This window comes from Microcebus murinus, chromosome 14, assembly GCF_040939455.1.
Source record: "Microcebus murinus isolate Inina chromosome 14, M.murinus_Inina_mat1.0, whole genome shotgun sequence".
In the NCBI taxonomy this organism is placed as follows: domain Eukaryota; kingdom Metazoa; phylum Chordata; class Mammalia; order Primates; family Cheirogaleidae; genus Microcebus; species Microcebus murinus.
The window spans coordinates 24,563,925-24,590,402 of NC_134117.1; the positions used below are offsets into that span (position 1 = coordinate 24,563,925).

Sequence of the window (26,478 nt, forward strand, 5' to 3'; positions counted from 1 at the left end):
ATGTCCCTTTGAGCAATGGTATTTGAAACAAAAAGATGGCTAAAGCTTGGTGACAATAGATGCTAGAAGCCCAGAGTGGAAGGGGACCCCATTTTCATCTGTAAATTGAGCAAATTTGATGGGGAAATCACCATGTGGGAGTAAATTTGGAACATGGAGATGTCAATTTTATAGTCAAATTTCTGAGCTTAATTGCTATTTTAAAAAGTGGTAAAAAGAAGTAGATTTTAAAAAACCTTTCATGGGCAGATAAGCAGACATGTGCTTGGGAAGGTTAGTGTTTTCCTCAAATATACCCACCTTACCTCTGCTTTTTAAGAGAACTTGGTAGCTGAGGCTTATTCATTCTAGCCCTGTGGATTTCTGTAGGGTTAGTCTGCTTTCATTTATGTTTATTGATAATTGTTTGATTAGCTTGTTGATGTCTTTTTTTTTTTTTTTAAAGCCTTGATAAATTTGCTGAAGTTCCTTATGTCAAATGAGACTGTTCTTTTGGCCAAACACAACATTTTTACATTAGCCCTTATGGTGAGTAACAAAACAAATGTTTCTTTTTCTGAAGCTATACGATAAGGCAGAAATGGAAAGAGAAGCTGGTGGTCTGGGGACTAAGCTATAGAGGGAACCAGGACTGTATTTTCCATTTGGATCAGAATCTCTAGACTGGTAATCCCCACTCTTATCTATGTCTTTGGCAAACCTAAGGCTCTTTTTCTTCAAGAGAATAATATTGTCTGGCAGGAGTGGGTATAGGTCAGATCTCTGTATATAAATAGTGAGCCTTGGTTCCAGATGAGAAAGTATAGTATGCAATCTCTATATTGGTAAATGGCAAAGCCTCTAGAGGTATCCCAGCCAGATAAGTGGTATATGGTTGCACCTGGTTTCTGAGGGACATTACAGATGTCTGTTTATCTGGCTGGTTATTTGGGGTGGAAGGAAGCCACCCCAATATCTTAGGATATTACCCAGTGTGTTCATAAATGTTCAGCATTTGAGGGGAAAAGGTCCTGATTCCTAGCATTTGCTGATTTTCATTGTGTAACTACACCCACCATGGCCAATTTCAAGCTATCAGTGTGATGTCAGAGTCATACAGAATTGGGAAGAGATGTGCAGTAGCACACCATTATATGATAGTCCCACCACACAGATATAAGAGGTATAAATTAATCTCCAGAGCATAGGTAATGGTAAAAGTAGAAAATAACTAGGAAGTGATAAGTTTTGAGTATTTATTACTTTCCTTTTATAATTTTTTAATTGTAAGTTTATATGAGTAAATTTTTAATAGTGGCTATGTTTAACAACTAGCTTACAAAATTCCTAAAAATGTAATAATCAGCTCTTACAAGGCAATAAGAGCTGGCTACAGCATACCACTGATAATTTCTGATCTTCATAGCCTGATGCCTGTATATGAATGTCTGCTTCTTTTTTAGATTGTGAACCTGTTTAATATGTTTATCACATATGGTGACACATTTCTGCCAACCCCCAGCAGCTATGATGAACTTTACTATGAGATTATCCGCATGCACCAGAGCTTTGACAACCTCTACTCCATGGGTAAGCTGTCTTTTCTTTTTTTTTTTTTTTTTTTAGTAAAACCAACCCGGTATGGATGTCTTTTCTTTTTACTCCTCTTTTTCTATCAGCTGTCTGGTTTTTGGCATATAAGAGGAAAAGACTACAAAAGATTCTCCTCTAGTTGTTTTCTCTTGCATGGCACAGAAATATAGTAGTCTCCTCTTCTCAGGCAACTGAAAGATATATGTGGGCCTTTTTGCCTTTAGTAACTCAGATTTCATCTCAGTGGAAAGCTGGTTAGCAGCCCTTTGTTGATGTTTGAGAGGGAGGAAAAGGAGGCTTGTGGATTCAGTCAATGCCAGGGAGATGGGGGTGAAAGAGTGGGTGGGAACTGACAGCAGCAAATAGAAGAGCTTGGTCCCCAAAGGAACACTGTGTGATTTGAGAAGCTACAGGATTTTAAGGAATCTTAGTGTACCTATGTATTTTTAGTATAACTTACAAGTGGAAGTGGGCATTCGATAAAAATCTTTTTTGCAAACCTTTTAGTGATTGGCTTACTAAAAATTTACTCTGCAGCTATAGGGAGTATTACTTATTTCTGTAAGAGGTCCTGTAAGTTTGAGAAGGGGCTTAGTCAATTCTACCTGGAATTTAAAAGGTAAGGAAAGATATCAGTAGATTGCACAAAATAGAAAGCCACTCAGTAGAACTATCTTATTAAAGATACCCCAACTTACTAGCTTTATTGAGGTATAATTAATAGATAATAACCTATACATATTTAAAATATACAAATTTTGATACATTTTGACATATGTACAACCATCACAGTGATCAAGATAATGAACATATCCATCACCTCCCAAAAGTTTCCTTGTATCTCTTTAGAATCCTTCTCTCATGTCCCTCTCCCTACCTCCACCTACCACGCCCCATCCTTGAGCAAGCACTGATATGCTTTCTGTCACTGTAGATTAGTTTGCTTCATCCCTTGTGATGGGACTATTTGTGAACATCCCATCCTCTGCTTGGGACTCATACATCATGAGAAAAGTAGAAGGGATTTGGAACAAGTACCAGGAGAAAGAGGAGAAACAAGCAGTGAAAAAGAAGGATTGCCTGAGAGGAAAATATTTTTTCCCCTTCAAGTGCGTATTTCTCCAAGATTTAACTCCCCTCTATAATCTGTCTGCTTTTGTTTAATTTTCAGAGCCCTCAGATAATTACTTTTCATATTTTACCAAGGGTTTTTAGCTGTAATCAGCAAGAGAGAGAGGCTTTAGTGGGCTTACTTTGCCATGCTGGAAGTGGAATCTCACCTTCATTGTATTTATTTATTTACTTTGATTGAGGCAAAATATGCATTTATAATGTACCATCTTTACCATTTTTAAGTGTATAGTTCAGTGGTAAGAAATATATTTATATTCTTTTTTTTCCCCCTTCATCCCTCCTCACCCCTCCCTTTCCCAGCCTCTGGTCACCACCATCACTTTCATTTTTTTTAAAGATACTTTTGCTGAATATAAATCTTTCTTTCAATACTTTAAAATGTCATTTTCATTGTTTTCTGGCGTACATAGTTGCTGCTAAGAAGTCTATTGTTATTCTTATCTTTGTTTCCCTGTATATAGTGTCTCATTTTTCTCTGAATGCTTTTTAATATTTTCTCTTTATCACTGGTTTTCAGCAATATAATTAACACATGCTTTGGCATGTTTTTTTTTATGTTTATTTTACTTGGGGATCTATGAGCTTCTTGGATTTGTGGGTTTCTAGTTTTTATCAAATGTAGAAAACTTTTGTAGAAAATGATTACTTCAGATATTTTTCTGTTCCTGCTCTTTACTTCTTATTTTGGAATTTTAATAATGTATATATGTTAGACCTCTTGACAGTGTTCTTTAAGTCAGTGATGCCCAAGCTTTTTGGCACCAGGAACCAGTTTCATGGAAGACAATTTTTCCATGGACTTGATGGGGTGTGGGGATAGTTTTGGGATGATTCAAGCACATTACATTTATTGTGCGGTCAAACCTCTCTGCTAATGATAATCTGTATTTGCAGCCGCTTCCCAGAGCTAGCATCACCACCTGAACTTCACCTCAGATCATTAAGCATTAGATTCTCGTCAAGGAGCACAGAACCTAAATCCCTTGCTTGTGCAGTTTACAGTAGGTTTTACACTCCTATGAGAATCTAATGCTGTGGCTGATCTAACAGAAGGGAGAGCTTATGGGGTAATGTAAGTGATGCAGAGTGGTTGTAAATACAGATGAAGCTTCAGTCACTCTCCCACCACTGACCTCCTGCCGTGCACCCAAGTTCCTAGAAACATGCCATGGCCCAGGGGTTGGGGACTGCAGCTATAGTCACTAAAGCTCTCTTCTTTTTTTTTAATCTTTTCTCTCTGTGCCATTTTGGTAGTTTTTGTTCCTCAGTCTTCAAACCCACTCATCTTCTCTTTCATAGTGTTTATATGCTACTAATCTCTTTAATCTCAGTTCATTTCAATCAGTCATACAGTGTATTTTTTATTTCAGAAAGTTTTATTTCCTCCTAGAAATTCTACTTGGATTTATTTTTTAATATTTCCATTTCTTTCCTCATCATCTTTATATTTTCCTCAGTCTTCCTGAGTATATGGAGCATATTAATAATAGCTATTTTAATGTCCTTGTCTGCTAATCCCATCATCTTTCTTCATGTCTGTGTCTCTTTCTAGTGACTGATTTTTCTCCTGCTTATGGGTCATACTTTTTTTTTTTTTTGCATGCCTGGTTAGTTTTTAACTAGAATGTAATACGACATTGTGATTTTTTTTTTTTTTAAAGAGACAGGGTTTCCCTCTGTCACTCCGGCTGGAGTGCAGTGGCTTGATCATAGCTCACTACAGCCTTGAACTCCTAAGCTCAAGTTATCCTCCTGCCTCAGCCTCCTAAGTAGCTGGAACTATAGGTGCACACGGCTACACTTGGCTAATTTTTAAATTTCTTTTCTTTTAATTTTTAGTAGAAACGGGGTCTTGCTCTTGCTCAGGCTGGTCTCAAACTCCTGAGCGCAAGTGATCCTCCCACCTCAGCCTCCCAGAGTGCTGGATTACAGGCATGATCCACCATGCCTGGCTGGCATAGTAGTTTTTATGGTGTGGATGCTGTGTTTTTTTGTTTTTTTGAGACAGGGGCTTGTTCTATTGACCAGAGTGAGCTGGAGTATAGTGGCACCATCATAGCTTACTGTGTGGTACAATCATAGCTGCTGTAATCTTGAACTCCTGGGTTCAAGCAATCCTCCCACCTTGGCTGCCTGAATAGGTGGGACTACATGTGCACACCACCATACCCAGCTAATTTTTTTTTTTTTTTTTGGGTAAAGATGGGGTCTTGCTATGTTGCTAAGGTTAGTCTCAAACTCCTGGCCTCAAGAATTATACTGCCTCAGCCTCCCAAAGTGCTGGGATTAAGATATAAACCACTGCACCTGGCCCACATTTTGTTATGTTTCTTTACATAATGTTGGACTTTGTTCTGGAATGTGGTTATGTTATGTGGAATCAGGTTGATTCTTTCAGGGTTTGCATTTAAAGGTTGAGGGCAGGTCATGAGCAATCTCTAATGTAAGCCTATTTGCCCCTGTTACTAATGCAATACCCATCTACGGAGTCTACCTGATACCACTTGTATTATTAAAATAGTCTTTCCACTCTCACTGGTAGAAGCACCAGTTATTTTCTTTGTAGAGCTTCCCATGATCTTCTCAATGCCTTCTCCTTTCTAGTGGTTCTTTGCCCTCAGCCTTGGGTAGTTTTTTCTTCCATATGCACAGATCAGTGGTCCACAAGAAATGTAACGGGGACCGACCCTTCTGTGGATCTCCAGAGCTATCTGTCAAACTCCCTTGTCAGTGTTCTGCCCTATACCTTCTAGATACCTTGGCCTCTCCAAATGCTGATCTCTGTATCTTTAACTTGGCAAGACTTCTGGCTTCTTTTTAGGTTCTTCTTCCCTGCCCTGCAGTGTGGAAACTTCTCCATACAGTAAGCTGGGGTCATTGTAGAGTTCACCTTGTTTGTTTTCCTTCTTTCAGGGATCACAGTTTTATACTGCCTGTTGTCCATTGTCTGATAACCATTGTTTCATATATTTTGTCCAGTTTTCTATTGTTTATAGTAGATGGGTAAATTATGTCTTATTACTTCATCATGGCTAGAAGAAGAAGGCTGAGATGTCAAAATGTCACTGAGACATTTTTGATAAAGGCACACACTTTTTTTCTTTTTCTTTTTTTTTTTTTTTGAGACAGAGTCTCGCTTGTTGCCCAGGCTAGAGTGAGTGCCGTGGCCTCAGCCTAGCTCACAGCAACCTCAAACTCCTGGGCTCAAGCAATCCTGCTGAGCCTCCCGAGTAGCTGGGACTACAGGCAGGCGCTACCATGCCCGGCTAATTTTATATATATATTAGTTGGCCAATTAATTTCTTTCTATTTATAGTAGAGACGGGGTCTCGCTCTTGCTCAGGCTGGTTTCGAACTCCTGACCTCGAGCAATCCGCCCGCCTCAGCCTCCCAGAGTGCTAGGATTACAGGCGTGAGCCACCGCGCCCGGCTAAGGCACACACTTAATGTTCTTGTGGCATTATTTTACTGCGGTGAAGTCCACTGAAGAGGAAAGACCTCCACAGAAGCTGTCCTGAACCATAAATGACATCACATTTTAAACTTTTTTTTTTTTTTTTAATTAAAAAAATTTTTTTAGAAATGAGGTCTATGTTGCCCTGGTTTGTCTCAAACTCCTGGGCTCAACCAATCCTCCTGCCTCAGCCTCCCTGGTAGCAGGGACTATAGGCACATAGCACTGTGCCCAGCTTGAACTGTTTTTTGTTTTTAAAAATAAAGATACTGAAGAAGCAGCATAGAAAAAATTTAAAATCTTATAATTCCTTGATTCTAGTATTACCACTATTTTCATTATTGTATATTAGCCCACATGCAAATATAGTTTTATAATACATAGTTGTAATCATGGTATCCTTCCATTTTGTGTTTTTCAACCTATATATCATAAATATTTTGTAATTTTTCGAAGTCTTTTTTAATGGCTGCATAGTGTGTTATTTTTGTGTATCCTAATTTACTGTATAAATGATTGCTTTAGTTTTAGGCTTTTAGGGCATTTTGAAATAATTTTGTGTTTAAATTTGGTAGCTTAGAAAAGAATGTAAAAGCTGGTGGCATTTCTAGAGGAGATGCAGTGATGAGATCATCTGAGTGCTTGTTCACTAAGGAACAGAGCTGACAGGATATTATAGAGAAAAACCCGTGGACAGAGTTAAACACCTCTCTGAAAGTATGAGGAAGGAAAAATTTAGCTTAATTCCATAAGTGTTTAGGTTCCTACCATCAAAGAACTTATGATTTAGTGGTGGATCTAGTGAAAAACCAATGCACCTAAACAAATTTCACAATTGACTTGAACAAGACCATGTCTGACTCTCTGAAACAATTCTGTTTATTGCATGGATAAATTTGCACACATACTGGGTGAAACCTAAGTTTAGACTATACAGCTCTAACTGGAATTTTACCAGATTCTCTTGTACTAAATCCTATAAATTAGAAAAGCAGGCCAGTTGTGGTGGCTCATGCTTGTAATCCTAGCACTGTGGGAGGCCAAGCAGGAGGATTGCTTGAGATCAGGAGTTCAAGAAAAGCAACACTCTGATAACATGTTTTATTATATTTATTTATATATATGTTTTTTGAGACAGGGTCTCGCTCTGTTGCCTAGGTGACAGTAACATCATCATAGCTCGTTGCAGCCTCAAATTCCTGGGCTTAAGCAATCCTCCCTTCTCAGCCTCCCAAGTAGCTGCGTCTACAGGTGCATGCCACCACACCCAGCTAACTTTTTTCTATTTTCTGTAGAGATGGGGTCTTGCCCTATTCAGGCTGGTCTTGAACTCCTGGCTTCGAGTAATCCTCCTGTTTTGGCCTCCCAAAGTGCTAAGATTACAGGTGTGAGCCACTGTGGCCACCCTAATTTTTTATGTTTTTAAGACAGTGTCTTGCTTTGTTGCCCAGGCTAGCATGCAGCAAACTCCTAGGCTCAAGCAATCCTCCTGCCTCAACCTCCCAAGTAGCTGGGATTCCACTATGCCTGACTAATTTTTCTATTTTTTGTAGAGATGGGTTTTCACTAAAGATGCCCTGGCTGGTCTTGAACACCTGGCCTCAAGTAATCCTCCCATTCTAGCTTCCTTAAGTGCTAGGATTATAGGTATGAGCCACCATGCCAAGCCCCTGATAATATGTTTTATTAAGGCTTCCATCTTTTTCATGAAATTGCATGAATTTATAAAAATGAGGCATTGCTAGAAGAAATACAGAGCAGCCAGATAGGTTTTCTTTCCACCATTACAGCCATAGGCCCTCCCTTTGATAGAACTACTGCTATTGCTCTTCTTGTTTAAGAATCTTGGGTCAGGAGTACATAGCAATGATGCTCAGATATGAAGTTCCTATTCAAATTGGTCTCACATTTCTTGATGTTAGGTAGGCCCTACTTTCCTTCCTTTGGGAAAGTCTTAGCTACATTCATCTATTCATTTGGGAGGCAGTCTATTAAAATTAAATTTATAATAGCGCATTTAATTCTCAGAGCATTCCTTTCATGTAGGTGTTGCTGTTATTCTCTAGTAGAGAGCTTGGACCTTGACAATTGGCTCCAGAGATTATGTTCTTTACTTATTTCTCCATACAAGTACAGTATAAGCTCTTGAGTCATTTCTTCCAGGTTCAAATTCCAGCTCCATTACTTACAACTTGTGTGAATGACCTCAATCAATTATTGTACTTGTCTCCTCTGAGTCTCAGTTTCCTCATCTGTGTGCTATTAATATATTGCATATAATATGACTTTTTCCAGTGCCTTGCATATAGTGAACTTTCTACATATTTCACTCTCATTAAGTAACCATTAATTAAAAACATGTATTTGGAGTGCTGATTATATGTGTGCTCTTTTAGGGAGTACTTGTGCTGTTTTGTCTCTTCTGAAATGGCACAGGTACTTTAATGTGTGGTCCTGAAGATCTTAACTGCTAGAGGATGTGTTCAGTTCTGTACTTCTGTCATCTTTCTTCCTGTGTGTGATTTTGGAAAAGAGAAAAAATTTGGTCAGATAGGAAAAAATATTTCTGGTTGATTCATTTTGCATATCGTACAATTAAGTCAGAGGAGCAAAATCAGATTACTCCTTGATTAAAACATGACCATCCTTTATCTGGAAAGGTTATTTGTCCTGTTTGAGTTTATACCTTTAGGCTCAGAATAATATACATGGAGCAGGAGAAGACACCAACTCAGCCAGTCAGTTCTACTAAATTAGCCCCAACCATTAGGGAAATGATAAATATGACAACCAGGTTACCCACATATCACCACCCCAGTGTAGATTTTAAATAAATGCAAAAATTAAGTTATAGAACTCTGTTAGCAGTGGGTAGGGAACCCAAGGTAGAGAAGGAGTAGAATATTTTGATAGAAAGTGAAAAGAAGTTAGAGAAAAAAATTCCCAGTGAAAATAGTCAAGGAGGCCACGCGAGGTGGCTCACGCCTGTAATCCTAACACTCTGGGAGGCGGGATGATTGCTTGAGCTCAGGAGTTCGAGACCAGCCTGAGCAAGAGCAAGACCCCGTCTCTACTGAAAAGAGGAAAACAGGGCATGGTGGCGAGCGCCTGTAGTCCCAGCTACTTGGGAGACTGAGGCAGGAGGATCGCCTGGAGTTTGAGGTTGCCGTGAGCTGGGCTGATACCACGGCACTCTAGCCCAGGCAGGAGAACAAGACTCTGTCTCAAAAAAACAGAGGCTGGCCATGGTGGCTCACGCCTGTAATCCTAGCACTCTGGGAGGCTGAGGCGGGCGGATCACTCGAGGTCAGGAGTTCGAAACCAGCCTGAGCAAGAGCGAGACCCTGTCTCTACTATAAATAGAAAGAAATTGATTGGCCAACTAATATATAGAGAAAAAAGAGACCCTGTCTTTACTATAAATAGAAAGAAATTGATTGGCCAACTAATATATAGAGAAAAAATTAGCCGGGCATGGTGGCGCATGCCTGTAGTCCCAGCTACTCGGGAGGCTGAGGCAGCAGGATTGCTTGAACCCAGGAGTTTGAGGTTGCTGTGAGCTAGGCTGACGCCATGGCACTCACTCTAGCCTGGGCAACAAAGTGAGACTCTGTCTCAAAAAAAAAAAACAGAAAGTAGTTGAGAGAATTCTATAAGCCCTTATATCCAGGTGAAGGATGTTTTTAACAAAAGATTGGCATAGGCTTTGTTTGGTTATTCTAATAGTGCTATTCTGAGATGTGTCTTCATTCCTCATAAATGTGTTTTATACTAGGGGTTTGACAGATCTGTGTTCTTTCCTTCTTTACAGTCCTGAGACTTTCTACCAATGCAGGCCAGTGGAAGGAAGCAGCTAGCAAGGTGACCCATGCGTTGGTAAATATCAGGTAAGGAATGAGAATTTCTTTCTTTCAGAGTTCCTTGGCTCTTCCCAAGGTTTATCATACCTTTCTAAGTAGAGTGCCTTGAACACCACTATTTTAAGCTCCAATATCTGTAGGAGTGGAAGAAATTGTTGTACTTGATCAAGAAAAGCAGGCATTCATGAGACTTTTGTCATATTGAAATAGCTCAAAGTGCTGGCTGTTTTATGAATTTTTCTACCAAGAGATGGTTGCAAGCCCCTTTCAGGCATCTTAGTTGCCAAAGTGTTTTCTGTGTATAGGGTTTTTTCTAAAAGATTTTTTCTGCTGTTCTCCGTGACTTCAGTGAATGACTCATAGGCATCTAGAACTTTGACATTTTACTTTATGTGGCTATTTCTATTTGTGGCAAACAGAGGCAAATGGAGTCCATGGTGCTAAGTCATTTTAGGTTCTTTATGAAACATTTTAGGTTCTTTATGAAACATTTTAGGTTCTTTATGTATTGGATGAAGTTTTATCAGACATGGAGTTGGTTCAGGTCTTGAGGAGGCACCACTCACCCACAGGAGTGAGCTGTTAGTAAATGGAAAAGGGAAAGTGCTTTTAGTATTGTGAAACCTAAATCTGACTTTTCTTCCAGTTCTTGTTTCCTTTGTGCCTATGATTTTCATTTTCTCAGCAGTTATTAAATTGTTCTTGCAAACAATTGAAAAATTAACATTGAGTAAAAGAGGCAAACCCAACAGATGGGGAACTTGATTTAGCTCCAGATGTAAGCCTTGCCAGACATTCACAGTAATAGTAATGCACATTTACAACTTGGTGTAGATTCTAATGTATGACAGAGCTGTTTCTTTTTGTATCTTTCTTTTCTTTCTTGGTATTTAAAGGTAAAATGTCCTGTCCTTGCAGTGATTTACTACAGTGTTTGGCACATCTGGGAATAAAAGGAAAAGTGTGAAATGTGTGTGTTAGGAGGGCTGGGATGAGGGAGCATGGGGTGAGATGTGCTAACAAGATTGCAGTGAAGGTTGGTTTGCCTTACCTGTCTCCAGAGATATTTTGTAGCTAACACAATTTTATAAATCTCACAAATAAATGCATATCTACACCTAACAAATAATACAGATACTGTAGTGAAGCCTTATGATAAATGTGATTTTCTGTAAGAATCAAGAATTACAAACTGCTTTCTCCCAAATATCCCTTTGCGACACAAGGGCAGTATGACAAATGTGGGTGTTTGAATGAAGCAATAGGTTCTGGGCTACAGTATGAAGTGCATATGGGTATAATTTATGTTGTGTTTATTTATTCATGTATTTACGTAGGCTTTCCAGGCAGCTTTTTTTCATCTGGGACCTGTTTCCTTGATCACATTCCTTAATGCTTGCCTTATCTCCTACTTTGTTGCTTTTCCTTTCAGTGGTTTCTGGCTTGGCTGCTGTCCTTATTCTTCCCAAGGGCCATCAAGCAGCTGATTTAAGCTTTTAGCCTCTCCTTTTTCTAAACAGCCAAGAAAGAAATAGACTGATCCTTGAACAGATGCCTGTAACCATGTAAACTCTTCCTTCTTTTTGTATGACTCTGTCAGGCTCATACTTCCATTTTTTTTTTTTTTTTTTTTTTTGAGACAGAGTCTCGCTTTGTTGCCCAGGCTAGAGTGAGTGCCATGGCGTCAGCCTAGCTCACAGCAACCTCAAACTCCTGGGCTCCAGCGATCCTTCTGCCTCAGTCTCCCGAGTAGCTGGGACTACAGGCATGCGCCACCATGCCCAGCTAATTTTTTACATATATATATCAGTTGGCCAATTAATTTCTTTCTATTTATAGTAGAGACGGGGTCTCGCTCTTGCTCAGGCTGGTTTTGAACTCCTGACCTTGAGCAATCCGCCCGCCTCGGCCTCCCAAGAGCTAGGATTACAGGCGTGAGCCACCGCGCCCGGCCCATACTTCCATTTTCATTCCTCAAACTTCTCTGATGAACTTGCTACAGAAAATAATCACATTATTTTCACTGTTGCTAATGAATTAGATTCAGAGTATATGCTTAAAGTAAAAAAGACCCAGTCAGTTTTCTCAAGAGCTTATTGGAAAGATGTGTTTGAATGTCACTTACCACAGTAAAGGCCAGATCAGGGAAAAATACTTGTGATAGTAAGCCTGCAAAATTTACTTTTTTTCCTTTCTGACATCTATTTTCACTTACTTTATGCTAGACTTTGTGTTGCTCTTTTACATACTGTTTTCTTTAAACTTTAAACTCTATAGAGTATATTATATACTTTTAAAAATATTCTTTTGTCCAGTGTGGGAGCTGAGTCTTAAAGATATTGTGAGTTGTGGAGGGTCCCACAATTGCTCCTTGGCAAAGCTGAGAGTTAATCATAGGTCTTCTAAACTCCAAGTCCAGGACTTTTCCTTCAAAGCCATACCATAATGCCTCCTTCTATAGAATTGCATTGAAGACCACCTTGGAGGTAAACAGAAAACTCAGCATGAGGTATTGAAAGGGGCATGGATATTTGAGTTAGAAAAAATAGATTTTTAATTTTTGTCACTACCTTTTATTATGTGACTTTGACCAAGTTACTTAGCTTCTCTGGGCTTCTTTCCACCATCTATAAAATGGGGGTGATGGTGATATCAGCTATTTCACAGGGTAGTGGTTGTGAGAATTATATAGTGTAATGTAGATAAAAGCTCCTAGTAACCTATACAATACTGGTTATTTCACTTGGCATAGTATCTTCAAGTTTCACCCATGTTGTAGCATATGTCAGAATTTCCTTCCTTTTTAGGCTGAATAGTATTCCTTCATATATGCATATACCATGTTTTGTTTATTCATTCATCAGCTGATGGACACTTGAGTTGCTTCCACCTTTTGGTTATTGTAAATAATGCTGCTGTGAACATGGGTATATAAATATCTGTTTGAGACCCTGCTTTTATTTCTTTGGGGAATATACCCAGAAGAGGAATTGCTGGATCATGTGGAAATTATGTGTATAATTTTGTGAGGAATTGACATGCTGTTTTTTAGATTTAGCATTTTGATCCTTCGTTAGAGTGTTTCCTAAGTATGTCTTCATTTTTCTCTTCTCTAAAAGTTAAAATGTTACCTTAACCTTAAAAGATATTTTGCTCTTCTTTATAGGTGGACCTTTGGATGAGGGTAGTAGTCCAGGGAGTTTTCTTAGAGTCAGTATTCTACTTAGCCAAGGGCAAAAAATGGTATACCTAGAAATCTGCACTCCACTGAGCCAACAGTAATAAGTGCTGCCTTATGCTCCATTGTCTTTCTCTAAGAGTTTGTGTTGTACATCCATGACACTGTTAACTTAGAGTGGTTTAGAAAACAAAATCCTGTGTCAGAAAATCTGACTTATGGGTTCCCCAGTGATACTGTGGGATATTTAACTATTGGCCACCACATTGATTATCAAGGACAGAGAACATGAATGCTTAGCAGTAAAATTGTGATGATGTGCAGGATTTACTTCTGCTGTTTATAAAGGTTATTTGTGCTGATCCCACACCTGGAAAGGATTTCTAAGGCAGAGTGAACAAACCACCTCTTAGCCACCTCTCCCATAGTATGTTCTTTGATTACCATAGGAAGGGCTTGGGTTACATGTGAAGTTTTCAGACACCTAACAGTTGGGAGACCTCCTAGACTGGTTTGCGAGTTGATGATGGCAAATTATGTCTTTGAGATGTCCTGGAATGCAGTGCATCTAAAGACAACCCTAACATAGTGTCTCCCTAGCAGATGAAAGGCAGCAGAAAGGCTACAGACCTTTCTGTTCTAAGCATACTTAATTTAGATTGTCACAGTGAAAATTAAAAGTACTTCCACATTCTTCGAGGCCTAAATTTGCTCAAGTGTCAGTCTTTTTGCTTTTTACTTGTCTTTCATGGCTTAGTCATGCTAGTTCTTTAATTGTCAAAGTTATTTGTGTTTAAACAAATTGTCTCTCTCTTCCTGTTTGATCCTTTAGTGAGATTCTTAAAATGCAGCTGCTTGGAAACTGCTATTTTTATTGGAACACTTGATATCTTCAACAAACAGGGCCCTATGCTATTTCTTCCCCATAGGAGAATTGTTCCATTGCTTTGCCATGAGAAAAATAAAATATATTGTTCCACCTTTAAGATTCTACTTGTTGGTATAATTATTGCTTCAGCTGCTTCCACAGATCTAATGGTCCACAAAGGAAGAATACTTTGAGGGGCCACGTGCAGGGCAGGAAGGAAAGCATTTGAGAATTTTGGCTAAGAGACTTATATGCTAAATATTTCCTGCTACCACTTAGTGGTGATCCCAGTGAGTGAAGCCTTGTACTTTAGGAAGATGTCTGCTGACTGTTAACCTAATTAGTCAGAAGAGAGAAAGAAAAATGTTAAACTAAAATCTGACCTTCATCTAACCAAACAACTTTCAAGGTAAGTAATTTGAGGCCCTTAATGAATCTCTTCAAGTTAACATCTTAATGCTTTTCACTTAATGAACATTTTATTAGCACCAAGTTCAAAATCCTATTCTCTGCACACAGAAATAGTGGCTGAATCACTGCAAGTAACTGTTTATCTTGTTCTGTAATTTTCTTAAGGTAGATAAAGTTGGGTTTTTTTGTTTTTGTTTTTTTTTTGAGACAGAGTCTCACTCTGTCGCCCAGGTTAGAGTGCCTTGGCATCAGCCTAGCTCACAGCATCTTCAAACTCCTGGGCTAAAGGAATCCTCCTGCCTCAACCTCCTGAGTAGCTGGGACTACAGGCCCACACCAGAGATGGGGTCTCACTCTTGCTCAGAGCTGGTCTCAAACTCCTGACCTCAAGCAATCCCCCTACCTCAGCCTTAGTAGATAAAATTTTAACTATGGTTAATGTATAAATTTTTTTCTTTATTTGGAATGCATTAAGCTGAAGGTTAGCTTTTCTTCAATAATGACTTCAATTAGCCAGGCATGGTGGTACACACCTGTAGTCTCAGCTCTTAGGAGGCTGAGGCAGGTTCGCTTGAGCCCCCAGGAGTTTGAGGTTGCAGTGAGCTATAATGACGCCACTACACTCTAGCCCAGGCAACAGTGCAAGACCCTGTTTCAAAGAAAGAAAAGAAAAGAATGACTTTTTAGATATTACCACTCTTAGACACAAACCTGGGGTTTGGAATGAGAATTCAGTGCATTTCTTTGTAAGTCTCTTAATTAAATTCACCTAGTGAGTTTGTTTCTTATCCTCTTGTTCACTCCATGGTCTTTTTGTTCCTTTGTTGAGTTGGTCCCCCCCCTTCCTACTTATGTGCATACATAGCTGTTACACTCCTCCCTCCAAGAAAGGATGGGCGAGCTGTAAGTGTACACTGCTGGGGAGGCTAAGGAACAAAAATAGCTCTCAGCAGCCTCTAGATAAGGAGATTCATTGAGCATAAAACACCCTTTGGAATAGAATTCTGAATGTCAGAAAATAAGCCTTCAGATGGTAATCACTATTAATGGCAGCAAAGTTAGTGTTAGGATGGGAATACGAGGTCTCAGCCAGCCAAAGTCTCCCCAGCTTCCCTTGCCCATGCACCTGTTTGGGCTACAATATTTGCCTCATAGCCATAATTCTCTTATCAAAATGGATACTGATGAATTGAGAGAAGCAGCATTTTGATGTCCAGGCACTTCAGCTGAAGGATGTAACTTAAAGGTCTAGTGAAAAGTAAATATGGACTAAAGTAATTAATGATAGGGCAGAGCCATTGGGCTGATGACTATATTTAAATAGCAGGGAATACATGAACATAACCTTCTATTCTAATTGTCTACTCTGGGGTGACAGGTAGACTCAGATTATCCCCTGAGTTAGAATTTATCAGTAATGACCTTTCTTCTGTTAATCAGACCCTGCTGATCTCCCATTAGAGAAAATGAAAAGCATTATGCAGATTAAAACAAAGCACCAAAATGAAGCTGGTGTAATATTGCTTATCCAATGACTGGGAGCATTACATGTTATTATAATAGTCACTGTTCCCTAATCTCTTAAGACTGCAGCTAGAATTGAAAAACCAAGCACTGAATCCCATGTGGTTAATCATCTGTTTTGCCCTAGCTTGTTTTATGCTGCAAAGTGAGATTTTGCATTAGGTCATAGCTGGGCTTGATGAACTGCAGTGCAGTTAAAAAGTTTTGGTTTAGGAGATTCAGATATTTGTAATTAAATGCCAAGATTTTTAGGTGGGGACTGCTGTGTTTCAGATGAGTGTAGCTTTAGCATATACAACTCTTTCTAAACTTATCCTGAAGTTTTCTTGGAGTCTTTTACACACTTTTCCCTTTTTAAAAAAACTTGTAGTAAAATATACATAACATAAAATTTACCATTTTAGCAATTAATAAGTATACAGTTTAGCAGCATTAAGTACATTCACATTATCATGCAACCATCACCACCATTCATCTCCAGAACTACTTTTTCCTGAACTGAAACTCTGTACCCATTAACTGCCTATTCCCTCCTCCTCCCCCCTGGCCATCATCATTCTATTTTATCTTTCTTTGAATTCCACTACTCTAGGAACTTCATTCATACATTTGCCCTTTGTGGGTTATTTCACTTAATATAATGTCCTCAAGGTTTGTCCATGTTTTAGCAGGTGTCAGAATTTCCTTTTTGAGGTTGAATAACAACCCATTGTATGGATATATCACATTTTATTTCTTCATTTTCATGTAGATGGACACATGGGTTGCTTCTACCTTTTGGCTATTCTGAATAATGCTGCTATGAACATGAGTGTATGTAAATCTCTTTGAGACTCTACTTTCATTTCCTTTGGGTAAATAGAGTAATTGCCAGACTGTTTCTCAAAGTGGCTGCACCATTTTACATTCCAATTTCTTCATGTTCTTGCCAACGCTTATTTTTAGTCTTTTATAATAATGGTCATACTAATGGATGTAAAGTGGTATCTCATTGTGGTTTTACTTTCATTCCTCTAATGACTAGGATGTTGAGCATCTTTTTATATGCTTACTAGCTATTTGTATATCTTTTTTGGAGAAATCTCTGTTCAAGTGCTTTGCCCATTTTTAAATTAAGCTATTTTTTTGTCGTTCAGTTTTAGGAGTTTTTCGTATATTCTGGATATTAATCCCTTATCAGGTATATGGTTTGCAAATATTTTTCCACATTCCATGGGTTGCCTTTCATTTTGTTGGTAGTGTTATTTGATGCATGGAAGTTTTTAATTTGGGTGAAATTCAACTTATCTATTTTTTCTTTTGTTGCCTGTGCTTTTGGTGTCATATCCAAGAAGTCATTGCCAAATCCAATGTCATAAAGCTTTCCCACTATGTTTTCTTCTAAGAGTTTTATAATTTTAGCTCTTATGTTTAAGTCTTTGATCCTTTTTTCTTTTTTTTTTTTTAATGAAAAAAAAAAAGTCTTGCTATGTTGCCCAGGCTGATCTCAAACTCCTTGGCTCAAGTGATCCTCCCACCTCAGCCTCCTGAGTAGTAGGGGTTCCAGGCTCATGCCACTGCACCCATTCCTTTGATCCATTTTAAGTGAATTTTTGTAATATATATGGTATAAAGTAAGGGTTCAACTTCATGTTTTTGCATATGGATATCCAGTTTCCCCAATACCCACTTTCCTTTTTTGAGATAGCCACCACTCAGATTTCTTAACTTGAATCAGGCTGAATTTGGAACTTAACTGATAAGAGGCAGAAATGGAACCTCTCCACATTTTTTCTTATGTATCCTTGTTCCTTTTTGTTTTTTGGATTGCACATTCCTCTGTTGTTTAAGAGGTAGCATAACATAGTGGTTAAGAGTAGGGAATTTAGAGTCAGGTTGTCTGAGTTTGAGTCCTAGCTCTACCTTTACTTTGGGCAAGTTATTTAACCACTCTTTGTTTGAGTTTTCTGAGCTTTAAAGTGAGGATATAACCCTGTGTCATTGTAGAGATTATTAAATAACAATATATGTAAAGCTCTTAGAATAGTGCCTGGCACATAGTCAGTGCTATGTAAATGCTTTTGTTTTTTTTTTTTGGAGACAGAGTCTCGCTTTGTTGCCCAGGCTAGAGTGAGTGCCGTGGCGTCAGCCTAGCTCACAGCAACCTCAAACTCCTGGACTCAAGTGATCCTTCTGCCTCAGCCTCCCGAGTAGCTGGGACTACAGGCATGCACCACCATGCCCAGCTAATTTTTTTCTCTATATATCAGTTGGCCAATTAATTTCTTTCTACTTTTTTATAGTAGAGACGGGGTCTTGCTCTTACTCAGGCTGGTTTTGAACTCCTGACCTCGAGCAATCCTCCCGCCTCGGCCTCCCAGAGTCCTAGGATATATAAATGTTTATTATTGTTATCTTTAAAAATATTGTTGTTCTGATTGTACCGGCCTTAGTCATGGGAACTCATTCTAGATGACCATGCCCCTTTCATACCAAACTTTGTTCAATCCCTGTCCCTGCTTATGTGGACTTAGTAGAGACCAGAGATACAAAATTATGTTATTTGCAAGCTGAGATTGGGGGCAGAACTGAACTTAGGCTGCCAGTCTGTGCTTTGGGATCATTAATGGGAAAATAGTTTGGATGGGGAGAGTTTGTGTTTTCCATCACTTTCAGTCATTAGAAGAAATGTTTGACCACGTAACCTTGGCTTTATTATTTTCAGGTGTAGTCTGTCTTTTTGCCATCATTGTGGTAAAAGAATGTGCCTCAAATGAATATGCATTTAGTTGAGAGGTTACTAACCAATGTGTTCTTATTTCTGGTTGGAGGAATTATAGGTGGTTTAAATTTTTCTTCCTTATATTTTAATTTATTAAAAACATTTAGCTGTGGATTTTTTGTAGATTCCCTTTATCAGGTTGAGGAAGTTCCTAGTTTATTGAGTGTTTTTATCATGAAAGAGTGTTGGATTTTGTCAAATGCTTTTCTTGCATCTATTGAGATGGTTGTGTGGCTTTTTTTTTTTTTTTTTTTTTTGAGACAGAGTCTCACTTTGTTGCCCAGGCTAGAGTGAGTGCCGTGGCGTCAGCCTGGCTCACAGCAACCTCAATCTCCGGGGCTCAGCGATCCTACTGCCTCAGCCTCCTGAGTAGCTGGGACTACAGGCATGTGCCACCATGCCCGGCTAATTTTTTGTATATATATTTTTAGTTGGTCAATTAGTTTATTTCTATTTTTGGTAGAGACGGGGTCTTGCTCAGGCTGGTTTCGAACTCCTGACCTTGAGCAATCCGCCCGCCTCGGCCTCCCAAAGTGCTAGGATTACAGGCGTGAGCCACCACGCCCGGCCGGTTGTGTGGCTTTTATATTTCACTCTGTTGATACAGTTTACTACATTAATTGATTTTTAGATGTTAAATGAACCTTGCATTCCTGGGATAAATCCTATTTAGTGTGTCTAATTCTTTTTATATATTGCTGGATTCAGTTTGCTAGTACAGGTTGAGCATCTCAAATCCAAAATCTGAAATGCTCCAAAATCTAGACTTTCTGAGTACTGACATGATGTTCAAAGGAAATGCTCATTGGAGCATTGTGGATTTCCAATTTCTGGATTAGGGATATTCAACTGACAAGTCTAATACAAATATCCCAAATCCAAGAGCTGAAACATTTTTGGCCCCAACATTTCAAATAAGGGATACTCAACCTGTGGGTTTTTTTAAATTATCTTTTTTATGCTGATATGCTATTTTTTAAATTTTTATTTAATTTTATTTTCTTAGAGACAGGATTCTCACTATGTTGTCTAGGCTGGACTTGAACTCCTGGGCTCAAGCCATCCTCCCAGGTATCTGGGACTACAGGCACACCCCACCACATCTAGCTCAACCTGTTTTGTTGGTGTCCATATTCAGTATTTGTAGATCAAGGAGATATTAGTGTGTAGTTTTCTTTTCTTGTAATGTCTCAGTCTAGTTTTCGTATCAAGATAATACTGGTCTCATAGAATGAGTTGGAAAGTATTTTCTTCTGTTTTTTTGGAAGAGCTTATGAGGTATTGGTATTAGTTCTTATTTAAATGTTTGGTAGTATTCACCAGTGAAGCCATCAGGGGCTCGGCTTTTTTCCATAAGTAGTTTTTTTTTTAATTAATAATTCAGTCTCTTGTTACAGGTCTTCAGATTATATGTATGTATGTATGTATATATGTATTAATGAATGAATAAGATGGTTTCTCACTGTGTTATCCAGACTGGACTCCAGTTCCTGGGCTTAAGCAATCCTCCTGCCTCAACCTCCCGAGTAGCTGGAACTGAAGACACGTGCCACCACTCTCAGTTTATTCAGATTGTCTATTTCCTTTTTTTTTTTGAGACAGAGTCTTGCTCTGTTGTCTGGGCTAGAATGCAATGGTGTCATAGCTCACTGTAGCCTCAAATTCCTGGGTTCAAGTGATCCTTCTGCCTCAGCCTGCTGAGTAGCCCTGACTACAGACATGCACCATCATGCCTGGCTAATTTTTTTTCTATTTTTGGCAGAGATGGGTTCTTGCTCTTGCTCAGGCTGGTCTTGAACTCCTGAGCTCAAGTGATCCTCCCTGCTCTTCCTCCCAGAGTGCTAGGGTTACAGGCGTGAACCACCACGCCCAGCCCAAGTCTTCTATTTCTTTGTTGATCTTCTGTCTACTTGTTCTATGAAAAATGAGGCATAGAAATATCCAATTATTATTGCTGAATTGTCTCCGCCTTCAATTCTGTCATGATATATCTTTTTCCATTCTTTTACTTTCAGTCTATTTGTATATTTGAATCTAAAAATGTATCTCCAGTAGGTAGTTGGATCTTGATATCTTTATCTAGTCTGACAGTCTCTGCCTTTTGATTGTTTATTCCATTTTCATTTAATGTTACTATTGACATAGTTGGGTTTACATCACTACCTTTCTTGTTTTGTATACGTCACGTCTTTTTGTTCCTATGTGCCTTCTTTACTGCTTTCTTTGGCATTTTCTTTGGCAAGTGAACATTTTCTAATGTGACATTTTTATTTCCTTAATGATTTATTTTTCCTTTTTTTTAGGCATTTCTTTAGTGGTTGTTTTAGGGCTTACCACATGCATCTTAATTTCTGAAAATCAGCTTCAATTTATACTAACTTAATTGCAGTGAAATATAGAAATGTTATTCCTGTGGAGTTCTAAGTAATGTATACATGCAACACCCACTTCAGTAAACTTTATTTGCAAAGGAAACACACTATAAAAAAGGAGGAATTCCATATATTTTTGAGAAAGTGAGGACACATTAGAAAGAGGACTCTAATTTTGTCCACTTTATTATTTCTGGAGCTAGGACTAGATGATAATGGGGGAAAAGTCCATATTTAGATTTTAGGTACATTTCTTTTGTGGGAGATTTTCTCACATGTAGGTGTTAAACACAGCATTTAGATCCTGCTCTATTCCTTGTTGAACTAATAGCCCACAGCTATTTTTATTCCTGTACTCAAAATGTGAACAATCAGAGCTCATTGGCTCTTTTTGTTTTTGTTTTTGTTTTTTGAGACAGAGTCTTGCTTTATTGCCCAGGCTAGAGTGAGTGCCGTGGCGTCAGCCTAGCTCACAGCAACCTCAAACTCCTGGGCTCAAGCAATCCTGCTGCCTCAGCCTCCCGAGTAGCTGGGACTACAGGCATGCGCCACCATGCCCGGCTAATTTTTCCTATATATATTAGTTGGCCAATTAATTTCTTTCTATTTATAGTAGAGACGGGATCTTGCTCTTGCTCAGGCTGGTTTCAAACTCCTGACCTCGAGCAATCCTCCTGCCTTGGCCTCCCAGAGTGCTAGGATTACAGGCATGAGCCACTGCGCCCGGCCATTTTATCTTTCTTAATAAATTATGCCAAATACTTACTTAAGCCTTTTGAAGGTGGTTGGGAGAGACTGCCTTTATGACTAAGGTAGTGATAGTGGAGTGGCTGCTTCAATATGATTAGAGGTAACTAAGAGTATGGGCCTTGAGGTAAACTGAAAAGGTTATGTTCTGAGCAGACAGTTGCAGATGAAATTGTCTAGAACACTGGAGGAGAAATGAATGATTGGTACTTTGCTCCAGAATGTTGCAGCCCTTGGTCCCAGATGTGTGAGTGAATGGCCCCCACATGGCGGGAGACCAGATTTTCTCCTTGCTCTTTAGGTTCACAGTCTCACACTATTTTTTAATTCTCTAAATATGTATTTATACAGCAAAGGCCTCTGGTTTGCACTTGTTCCGTTAGTAATTGATTGCATCTACTACCTATAATTTTACATTATGGTAAACTAACTTCAGTTTTTAGACTGGGCCGGGTGGCTCACACCTGCAATCTTAGCACTCTGGGAAGCTGAGGTGGGAAGAGAGCTTGAACTCTATAGTTCGAGACCAGCCAGAGCAAGACCAAGACCCTGTCTCTACTAAAAATTAAAAATATTAGGGTGTTATGGTGTGTGCCTGTAGTCCCAGTTATTCGGGAGGCTGAGGCAGGAGGATCCCTAGAACCCATGAGTTTGAGGTTGCTGTGAGCTAGGCTGATGCCACGGCACTCTACTTAGAGCAACAGAGTGAGACCCTGTCTCAAACAAAACAAAATAAAGAAAAAAAATAGTTTTTAAACTTTGACTTTTTATGAGTATCTGAGATGAGCCATCTGACATTTTTTCTGCTGATCTTTTTTTTTTTTTTTTTCTTCTCTCCCTCTGCTGATCTTTTAATAAGCAGGACCTACCATATGCTATTTCCGATTTCTTTGGGAAAGCATCAAAATTCTGAGAAGAGAGAGATTGGGAGGAGAAAAAAAGTGAATGAGAAGCAGTGTGGGGAGTTTGTGGGAGATATATTTGGGATCCTTTCTTTAGAAGTCTGTGGATTAAGGGGTATGTCTTTATTCTTTTGTTTCTGCCACTGTTTCCTTATCTTTGCAGCTCTTTCTAAATGCTAGAAATTGAGAACCATCAAGGCAGTCAAAGTGACCTAAAATTGTTGCTCTGTCTTAATAAGTCAGGAATAAAAGTATTTCCAATTGACTCATTATATAATGAGGTCATAGGAGTGGGAAGGGCCTAGACTCGCAGGCGTTCTCAAGCTACGGCCGTTGGGACACATGTGGGTGTTTTTGCCCGTTTGTTTTTTTACTTCAAAATAAGATATGTGCAGTGTGCATGGGAATTTGTTCATAGTTTTTTAAAAAACTATGTCTGGCCCTCCAATGGTCTGAGGCACAGTGAATTGGCCCCCTGTTTAAAAAATTTGAGGACCCCTGGCCTAGAGTGTATATGGGACCAAACCCTATCATTCCTGGGCTTTTGCTCTTTCCCAGTCAGCTCTCCCTAGCCTCTGGCTCTCTAGAGATGGGCTGCGTTTGCTGGCACAACTATCCATGGTCCTTTATGGTTGTATCACTCCCTAATTATTATCGATCCCAAAGTAAGAAGAAAATTTTTTGTTTTCACCTGAGAGGTTTATTTTTTTTCCTCAAAGGAACTCTTGTTATGAAATGTAGACATTTAAAAATGGCTTACTTGCTGGGCGCGGTGGCTCACGCCTGTAATCCCAGCACTCTGGGAGGCTGAGGCGGGCGGATTGCTCAAGGTCAGGAGTTCGAAACCAGCCTGAGCAAGAGTGAGACCCGTCTCTACTATAAATAGAAAGAAATTAATTGGCCAACTAATATATATAGGAAAAATTAGCCGGGCATGGTGGCGCATGCCTGTAGTCCCAGCTACTCGGGAGGCTGAGGCAGCAGGATTGCTTGAGCCCAGGAGATTGAGGTTGCTGTAAGCGAGGCTGATGCCACGGCACTCTAGCCTGGGCAACAAAGTGAGACTCTGTCTCACAAAAAAAAAAAAAAAAATGGCTTACTTAATGAAAGACTGGTTTCTAACTATAACTTATATGAAGTCTAGCTACAAAGGGGATAAATAGGCATAGTTTAGGCTCCTAATTCCTTTCCCTTTTCCATCTTACATTTAAGATTCTTTTTATAAACTGTGGGCAATTGTTCATCTTATCCTTTATTTTTCCAGTCTCCATTTATATAATATTTCCCAAGAGTAAGGCTGGAATTCTGGTCACACAACTCAGATATTTTAACCATGTTGAACAGTAGATTGTTATTTTTTTTTATTTTGTTTTGTTGTTTTGAGACAGTCTCACTCTCTTGCCTGGGCTGTAAGTGCTGTGGCATCAGCCTAGCTCAGAGCAACCTCAAACTCCTGGGCTTAAGCTATCCTCCTGCCTTAGCCTCCCAAGTACCTGGGACTACAGGCACGCATCACTGTGCCCAGCTAATTTTTTCTATATTTAGTTGTTTGCCTAATTTCTTTCTATTTATAGTAGAGATGGGCTCTCACTCTTGCTCAGGCTGCTCTCCAACTCCTGAGTTCAAAAGAATCCGCTTGCGTTGGCCTCCCAGAGTCCTAGGATTACAGGCGTGAGCCACCGCACCTGGCCAGTAGATTGTTAATATGCTAATGGGAGGAAGAAGCCATTGCTATTGGGTAGCCATATGTTATCCTATCAGCAAACCCAAACAGACTTCTCTTCAGCAGATGAAACTTAGGTTTATTTGGATTATTGTGGCCAATACAAGAAGTGTTCTTGGGGCCGGGCGCGGTGGCTCACGCTTGTAATCCTAGCACTCTGGGAGGCCGAGGCGGGCAGATTGCTCAAGGTCAGGAGTTCAAAACCAGCCTGAGCGAGACCCCGTCTCTACTATAAAAATAGAAAGAAATTAATTGGCCAACTAATACATATATATATAAAAAAATTAGCTGGGCATGGTGGCTCGTGCCTGTGGTCCCAGCGACTGGGGAGGCTGAGGCAGTAGGATTGCTTAAGCCCAGGAGTTTGAGGTTGCTGTGAGCTAGGCTGACGCCACGGCACTCACTCTAGCCTAGGCAAGAAAGCTAGACTCTGTCTCAAAAAAAAAAAAAAAAAAAAAAAAAAAAAGAAGTGTTCTTGGATCTATAGGCACTTAATCACTCTAAATTCTCAGGTTTATACAACAATGGCTAAGGTACTAGACCTCCTCTTTTCTATTGGACTTTGTACTTGCAAGTCAGCAATGCCTGAATTATAAAACCTTAAAAGCTGAAAAGAACCTAAGAGGTCATCTATCCCATCTCCTTCCTAAAGCATAAATCTCATATGTTGGGGATATATTCAGCTTCTGCTTGAGTACTTAGTGACATAGTGATTAATACTTTAGGCTCCAGACTATTCAGTTTTTTAAATGATGGGAATCTCTTCTTTAAGTTGTAACTCTTCCTCTTTATAACCTGAGCGTATTGATTCTATTTCTACCTTCACATACAACAAAAAATTTGTCTTCTAAATGTTAACTTCTTCAAAGGGCTAACATGTATACTATTATGATACATTATTTCTTCCCTCAATTGTTCTTCATATGGCATGGTTTCAAAATCTCTAATGTGCTGTGATTGTTCTTTGGACATATGCTAACTTGTTAATTTATCTCTTAAAGTATGGTGTTAGGGTGTTCCTTGTACCAAAAAACCATTCAGTAAATGCTTACTGGATTGATTTTGTTTTTTTTTTTTTTTTTTTTTTTTTTTTTGATTCTGTTTCACTTAGGCATGCTTACTGGATTGAATGACACCTAGAATTGGATCTAGGTATGCAGCTCAGATTACAAAGAGACTGTTAGTGCCCATGATATGGACATATTTTATTTGCAGCCTCGAATTGCATTGTTATTAGTATTTTTATTATTATTTTAAGACAGCATCTTACTCTGTTGCTGGAGCTAGAGTGCAGTGGCATCATCATAGCTTGCTACAACCTCAAACTCTTGAGCTCAAGTGATCTTCCTGCCTAAGGCTCCCAAGTGGCTGGGACTACAGATTTGTGCCACCATGCCTGGCAAATTTGTCTATTTTTTTTGTAGAGACCAGGTCTTGCTCTTGCTCAGGCTAATCTCGAACTCCTGGCCTCAAGCAGTCCTCCTGCTTGGGCCTCCCACAGTGCTAGGATTATAGATGTGAGCCAGCTCCCCTAGCCTGCATTGTATTATTTGCAGCTGAATGACATTATTGGTACATAGCAAATTGGCATAGCAAACTAAAACCTTCAAATCTATTTAAAGTAACCTGCTCTCAAGCCACCTCTCTCCTGTCCTGTACTTTTTCAGTTGGGAGTGGTATTTTGCTTTGCTTTGGTTTATGGTGCTGAGTTTTTTTTTTAATCTTATTTTAATACTGCCTGTTCATTACAGAAAAAATTTAAACAATGCAGAAAAGTACAAAGTAAAGTAAAATCATCTAAAATCTCACCCTTCAAGTCCGGCATGGTGGCTTAGGCCTCTAATCCCAGCACTCTGGGAGGGCAAGGTGGGAGGATTCTTGAGCTCAGGAGTTTAAAACCAGCCTGAGCAAAAGCAAGACCCTGTCTCTACTAAAAATAGAAAAATTAGCCATCCTGGCATGCGCCTATAGT

The 26,478-nt window shown here is 39.2% G+C and overlaps 1 protein-coding gene across 4 annotated transcripts in view; it reads left to right on the top strand.

The window, feature by feature from the left end:
* Positions 1-26,478, top strand: part of ARMH3 (armadillo like helical domain containing 3) — a 186,375-nt gene that overhangs the window by 89,241 nt on the left and 70,656 nt on the right. For all 4 annotated transcript variants that reach the window (XR_012922829.1, XR_001155313.3, XM_012769470.3 and 1 more), the window contains 3 exons: positions 446-528; positions 1,443-1,569; positions 9,972-10,047. Coding sequence is in view for 2 of the 4 variants with exons in the window: in XM_012769470.3 (XP_012624924.1) it covers positions 446-528; positions 1,443-1,569; positions 9,972-10,047 (286 nt within the window). In the remaining 2 variants the exon portion in view is untranslated. The remainder of the gene's footprint in view (positions 1-445; positions 529-1,442; positions 1,570-9,971; positions 10,048-26,478) is intronic.